General features: G+C 56.1%; 1 protein-coding gene across 2 annotated transcripts; it reads right to left on the bottom strand.

Annotated features, from left to right (window-relative positions):
* Positions 1–2,467: 2,467 nt before the first annotated feature.
* Positions 2,468–5,594, bottom strand: NODAL (nodal growth differentiation factor). Of its 2 annotated transcripts, none has more exons than XM_036083957.2 (2): positions 4,804–5,594; positions 2,468–3,382 (listed from the first exon to the last, which is right to left on the bottom strand). In XM_036083957.2, exons 1-2 carry the CDS (start codon positions 5,557–5,559, stop codon positions 3,230–3,232), a joined length of 909 nt encoding a protein of 302 aa, XP_035939850.2. In that variant the 5' UTR covers positions 5,560–5,594; the 3' UTR covers positions 2,468–3,229. The 2 variants fall into 2 exon arrangements, with proteins under 2 accessions (XP_035939850.2, XP_077932983.1); XM_078076857.1 differs by lacking the exon at positions 2,468–3,382 and adding an exon at positions 4,583–4,658.
* Positions 5,595–6,128: the final 534 nt, after the last annotated feature.

Genomic DNA, 6,128 nt, shown 5'->3' with positions numbered 1-6,128 from the left:
GGTGGTGAACAGGTGCATGCGGGGGCTGGACACACCAGGTAGGCAGGCTCCTCTCTCCTTGGACCAGCCTCGTGGAAGCGCAGACAGCGGCTTTCCCTTTTTCCGAAGAGGGCTGCCTGTGCCCCGAGGGGCACCCGTCAGAAATGCATCCCCTCGGAGGTCCTAAACTAGGCTGTGCCGCAGGAGCATCCAATTCCTTGCTATTATTAATCCAGTGAGTCCCACGTATCCATACTGCGAACAAGAATTCTGTCCTGTTGGAGATGTGAACAGAGGTCGGCAGAGTAAAAGTGGACTTGAGGAAACATTTTCCCGCCCAGACAACGGCGTGGTTTAGTTCTGAGGCTTCAGACTGAGCCAGCCTTGAAGTCCAGCCGAGCTGCTTAGAGGCCGTGTTCCTTCCGCCAGGATTCTCTCAGGTAGGCGAGGGTTAACTACCCCTTCCTGGGTGGCTGTGAGGCTCAAGGAAGGCGCTTAGCCTGGGGCCTGGCACATGAAGAGTTCGGGAAAGGGCTGGAGCCCAGCCCAGTCAGCGTGGCGACCAGAGGTCAGCCAGCTGGGCCTCCTTTGCCTTGGGAATGAGCGAATTTGGGCGTGGAGCCGGCCTGTGGGCTGCACCCACCACCCAGCCCTGGGACCTCTGGAAGGACTCCTTAGGGGAAGATGGGGCCAAACCCTCCTGCTAGCACTTCATACATCCTTTCCTCTGCACAGAGGCAGGTAGGCTGCTGACTTCCAAGGCCACTTAGGAATGAGGGGGCGGGGGGAGAAGGGGAGACGAGGTGGAGGCAAACACCCCACAGTGGTGCTATTGGAGTCTTGACAACCGCCTCCCGTGTAGCCCCCGTTTCTGCTTCTCTCCTTCCAGTCTTTTCCTTTTCTCCACTCCTACGTACCGCCAGGCCCACCCCCTGCCCCGGCCAAGGATAATAAGGCGTCCAATTGCCCCCACTCAGCTACTGGCCTGGCACGGCTCTAAGTACAGTAGACCTTGGCCTTGAGAGCACGTTAAAATAACCATTCTGTGAGAGCCCCATCTGGCCCCCAGGTTAGGGCAGGACTCCGTTCTCGGGAGCAGTCTTCCCTCCACACACGGGGCCCAGGGCATGAAGCCCTGTTGCTAGGCTTGGCCCCAAACGCCTCTGGCCCGGCAGCAGGATGACCCACGGCCGACAGGCCCGGCACGGAGCTCTCAGCAGGGCTCAGCAAAACGAAGTTCCACTCCTCGGTGCCTGCCGGCCTCGTCAGTGAGGTTTTGTTCTGAGTCAGTGGAGCTGCTGACTGTGAACTCTCCCACAGCTGTGGCCACAAGTAGCTTGAACTTTCGCTTTCCTGGCCCTTGCCATAGAAGAAATGTTGGGCACCTATTTAGTAAGGAAGATGCTCTCAAGCCCCAGGGTTGGGATTTTCACTTCCCAGAACCTCGGTGTGGTAGTGGGATTGGGTCCAAATGTTTGGTTCAAAAGGCTAGGCCTTGACCCCAAAGTAGGGGAGCAATTAAGCTGCTATTAAGGACAGTGCCCCTGGGGCTCCAGAGACCAGAGCCGAGTTCTTGACCCCGCCCCTCCTAGCTGTGTGGTCAGGCCCTGGGCCTCCGGATGGGATAAAAAGCTGGCCTCACAGGGGTTCTGAATAGTCAGCTGCAGAACCCTATTGTGATTCGGGACTGCGGTGCCAGCAGGTCTATTTCCACCCCAGGAAAGGAGCAGCTAGAGCGGCTTGGTTGCTGAATCAGGGCATTAAAGTTTCTCAAGCCCAGGCCTGGCTCTAGCCTCGCCAACCTCGGCCTAGGCCAGGATTACTACCTTGACTCAGCCATCGCTGCAATCGAGTCAGGAGGGGTTCCCACACGACGGGGCTCATTCTCATAAGCCTGGAGCAGAAGTTGACCGGCTTCTTGGGGAAGCAGGGGTAGAACTACCATAGACTCGCATTCCCGCTAGATAGGCCCCCTCACCCCGCCAAACAGAAACAGCCCCTGTTCTGGCAATGCTTAATGAGGTCAGCTAAAAGAGAAACAGGATCGCTGCCTTTGGGGTCTTTTCATCCAAAAGGCAAAGCTGTGCTCAGGTGCTTTGGGTAGAGCTTCCCACAAGAAAGCTGGGGTTCCTTCTGCTAGGCTGCTAGGTAGAACCCGAAATCAAGCCCGACTGCGAAGCCTGAGCAACAGAAGAGCTGGTAAAGGTTAGAGAGAGAGGGTACGGCAGGCCTGGGGCTCAGCAGGCTTCGTAAGCTGTAGAGGGAGATGGGGAGACAGGGCTAGGCCCAGAGGACAGTCCATGATGTAGGACCTGCTAACAGACATGTTAGCACTTTACGGGAGGAGGCTGAGCAAGGAATTAGTCACCTGAGGCCACAGCTTCTCAGTGGCCCGGGTGTGACCATAACCCAGGTCTCAGGCCACTGTCGCCCCTGCCGGATGGGAAGCTCAGGGGCCTCATTAACAGCACACAATGAGACACTGAGGTGAACTGTCACCAACTTTAATAGACTCGGATTGTGTGTGCCCACGCAGGCTGGCTGGGGGGTGCCTGAGGGCTCCACTCCTGGAGTCCAGCGTGGCCAGCTCTCTGGAGGAGTTTCTGCCTCTCCCTTCAAAGGCACCAGCTGGCCTAGGAGGACTTCACAATGGCTGTATTGTTTGTGCAACTCATTAGCAGAGACCCACTCCGGGGAGCCTCCGGACAAGGCCAGCGGATCGCCACTGGCCGGCCCGAAGCAGGTGGGGGCTTCCCTAAACCAGCCAGAGGCAACGAGAGCCAACTGTTTCTCCTTTAACACAGTGAACTTCATCTTGGCAGGGGGCGGGGGTGGTCAAAGACCACCTTTGAGAATACATAGAAGTTATCGGTAACCTGTCCCACCTCAAAGATAAATGCACGTACGCCCCAACTTTTGCGTATCATTTCTGAGGGTTCATAGGTTAAGAAGTCAAGTAGAGAACCCTTGCCCTAGTGCTTGTAGTCACCACTGTCTCTTCAGGAAAGAGAACAGCCGACCAGCCTGCCGCCCAGGCTTGCTCCTCTCTCTCTCCCGACAGACAGCAGCCTCTGTGTGAGCCGGACCCCACAGAGCCTTCCTTTAGAGGGCAGGCAGCTCTTCCCCCTCTGGCAAACAGAGCAACCTTCCCCCCTCTGTGTCTCCTCATTGCGTTAGATGGTTCTCGTGTCTTCTAGGACCTTCCCAACTTCCCAGGGAACAGGCAAATCCAGGCCCCGCCAGGATCCCCTCAAAGGCACCCACATTCTTCCACAATCATGTCTTTATGATGGTCTAGGAGGACTCTGCCGTTGTCCACGTACAGCATGCTCAGCGGCTTGGTCTTCACGGGGGCACAGCAGGTAGAAGGGACTCGGTGGGGCTGGTATCGCTTCAGCAGACTCTGGGGGAGAAAAGTCAGTTAAAATCAGTTTCTGGGTACAAAACCAGAAGAAAATCATTCTCATAAAGGATTCAGCCTGCCAATATACATCATCAACTCCTAACACGTAAAGTAACTTTACAGGCTGTTTAAAAAAAAAAAAAAAGAGCTAAACAGAAGATTCTAAAGGCTGTATCTGGGTAAAGCAGTAGCAAACAGACATGTCCTCCTATTGTTCTAGTCTAGAGTGCATGCCCATTCCAAGAAACTCCTGGTTTCATTCCAGAAACATGAAGCAGAAGAGAGTCATGAGGAAATTCTTGTGGGATTTGCTTTGTTGCCCAGAGAAGGGCAAATAGAGTCAGTAGGAGAAAAGGTAACAATCCCTTGGCACTCTGGAACCGGGCCCCAACCCTGTGGTCCAGCGAGGTCTTTCTTTTTGGATCTGAGTGTCAGAGTTGCTCTTGGGACTCTCTGGGTCACTGGGGGTCCCCCTGATCATGCAGCAGGGAGGTTCATGGAGCAAAGTCCCAGGAGAGGCTTAGGCCTTTGCCTAGGAAAGGTCCTGCAGGGCTCTGGCCCCACCGAGTTCAGCTCACATGCTCCCCAGAGCCTCTGAACCCCAATATCAGGGCCACCATGTTAGGCTCTATTCTCTGCTCCCTCCCTCTCATTGTCCTTTTGCTCTCCTCCACCACCTTCTAGACCTTAGGCTGATTAGTGGCACGTGGTGGTAGTCTTGGGCCCTCCCTACTGCAAAACGGTGTCCAACTCCTGTTTTAGGTGGCAAAAGTACAGTGGCTAGAACAGGATGACCCCAACCATGGCCCCACACATGTGGCCCCCATTCCATCGGTGAATCACAGACTTCTAGTAGGATGATACATCATCCAACGTGCCGGTCACCAGCCAGCAGATACACATGCGGGAAACATCTCATTTAACCCTACAACATGGCTATGAACTATGGCATTGCCATCCCCCTTTCACAGGCGGGAAAGGTCAGGCTCAGACAGAGTAAGCAACTTGATCAGTATCACACAGCTAATATGTAGGAATCAAAGCCAGGTTTATTCCCAGAGTCCAGATTCTGAACTTCCTTTCCTAGAATAGTCAGAGCTGAGGAGAAGCGGAGGTCTTCTAGTCTACACCCTCCACCCCTAATTTTATGAAAGACGAGGAAGAAGGCCTAAGGAAGCAAGGTGTTCGAGGTTACCCAAGGGGGCGTGGCTGCATGCAGGCCCTCTGAGGATCGTGTCACAGGCCATCAGTCTCTCCCAGGATAGGAGCCGGCACACTGTTGGTGCCCGAATAACAGTGAACGATGAACAGCAATTTACAAGCAAAGCCGGAGTCCTGTCCGCCCCCCCACCCCCGATCGGGCAGTATGGCCCCCTCCCCCACAGCCCCCTGCCTCCCCTCCCCTTGGCAGGGCTCCGCACCTGGATGTATGCGTGGTTGGTCGGATGGAACTCCTCCCCCACGGGGTTAGGACACTCGCCCTCGCAGCGATAGGCATTGTACTGCTTGGGGTAGATGATCCAGGAGCCCCATCCAATGAGGTTGAAATCCACTTGGAACTTGACCTTCCGACACAGCTGGCTTTTGTCCGGCAAGTGGTGTCGACGGCGCCGCCTGCCCCTCTCCTGGGACAGCTGTCCCTCCCGGGCCCGCCAGGAACTCTCGGCCTCCCACAGCAAGGTGGAGCCGCCCAGCTGCCTCCGCTCTGGGGACAGGTTGGAGTAGAGCATGAGGAGCGCGCTGGCGATGGGTGGCGTGGGAGGCCGCGGCTGACACTCTCCAACCAAACCGGACATCTGCTCCTCCAGCTGCCCAGGGTGCTTCAGCCACTTGGAGAGTGGCCTGGTCACCTCCAGGACCATGCCGCCTGAGGAAAAGGTGACCTGGGACAGAGGGACAGCGAACAGGTCCATCCGAAGACGCTCCCGGCAGTCAGCTGGGTCCTGCTCCGCATCCGGCTTTAGCTGGTGGAGAATCTCGACGGAGAGTGGCAGGCCAGGGGGCAGGTCCACAGGGCTGGACAGCTGCAGCCGCAGCTCAGCCCACACCAGATCCTCCACTTGGCTCAGGAAGGAGAAGTCAAAAGCAAACGTCCAGTTCTGCCCATCCACCTCCACATCTGGGTGGGGAAAAACCGGGAAGGAAGCAGAGTGAGTGGGGGCCCCCTGCAGCCTCATCGCTGTAACAACCACCAGAGCTCATGTTGGAGCCTTAACCTCTCGATGCTCAGCCCAACCCCTAGGCGTTGGGAACGTGGAGTCCACTTTGGTCCGATTCAAATTGCGGCTCTGAGAGGTTAAATCACCCACACAAGGTGGCAGAGCTAAGAATGAACCTGGATTTGCCCAACTGCAAAGCCCAAACTCCAAATCACATCACCGTTCTGCGGCTCCCTCCAAGACACCCGAGAGCTGGAGAACAACTGGTAGAAACTGGATGAGTTCTCCCTGCTCTCTGGCCAAAGCCTGAGCTTTCTGACCTAAACCCTGAGCCTCCACCCACCCTGTGACCCTGAGCAAGTCACTTTCCCAGACTCCGCCTTCTCATTGGAAAGGGTGGCCTATCTCATGGGCACATTGAGGTTGATACGTGTATCATGGAAAGGCGAGGCTCGGTGGGCTCAGGGGGACACAGGCAGCAGAAGCCCGATGCCCCGCCCATTCCTAACGGCAGAGGCAGAAACTTCAGGAGTTCTTGACAACCTGATGCATAGGCTTCTACAGGCATTCTAAGCATGACTTTGCGC

The sequence above is a fragment of the Halichoerus grypus genome, chromosome 7 (genome assembly GCF_964656455.1).
Source record: "Halichoerus grypus chromosome 7, mHalGry1.hap1.1, whole genome shotgun sequence".
NCBI lineage: Eukaryota > Metazoa > Chordata > Mammalia > Carnivora > Phocidae > Halichoerus > Halichoerus grypus.
This window is presented reverse-complemented; position numbering and strand designations above follow the sequence as displayed.

What these genes read in the sequence shown, in the direction of transcription:
- NODAL (XM_036083957.2), bottom strand. Translation starts at nt 5,559, where the DNA reads ATGAGGCTGCAGGGGGCCCCCACTCACTCTGCTTCCTTCCCGGTTTTT. An exon ending in CCAACCACGCATACATCCAG is followed by an intron (nt 3,383 to 4,803) that starts GTGCGGAGCCCT and finishes TTTCTCCCCCAG; the next exon opens with AGTCTGCTGAAGCGATACCA.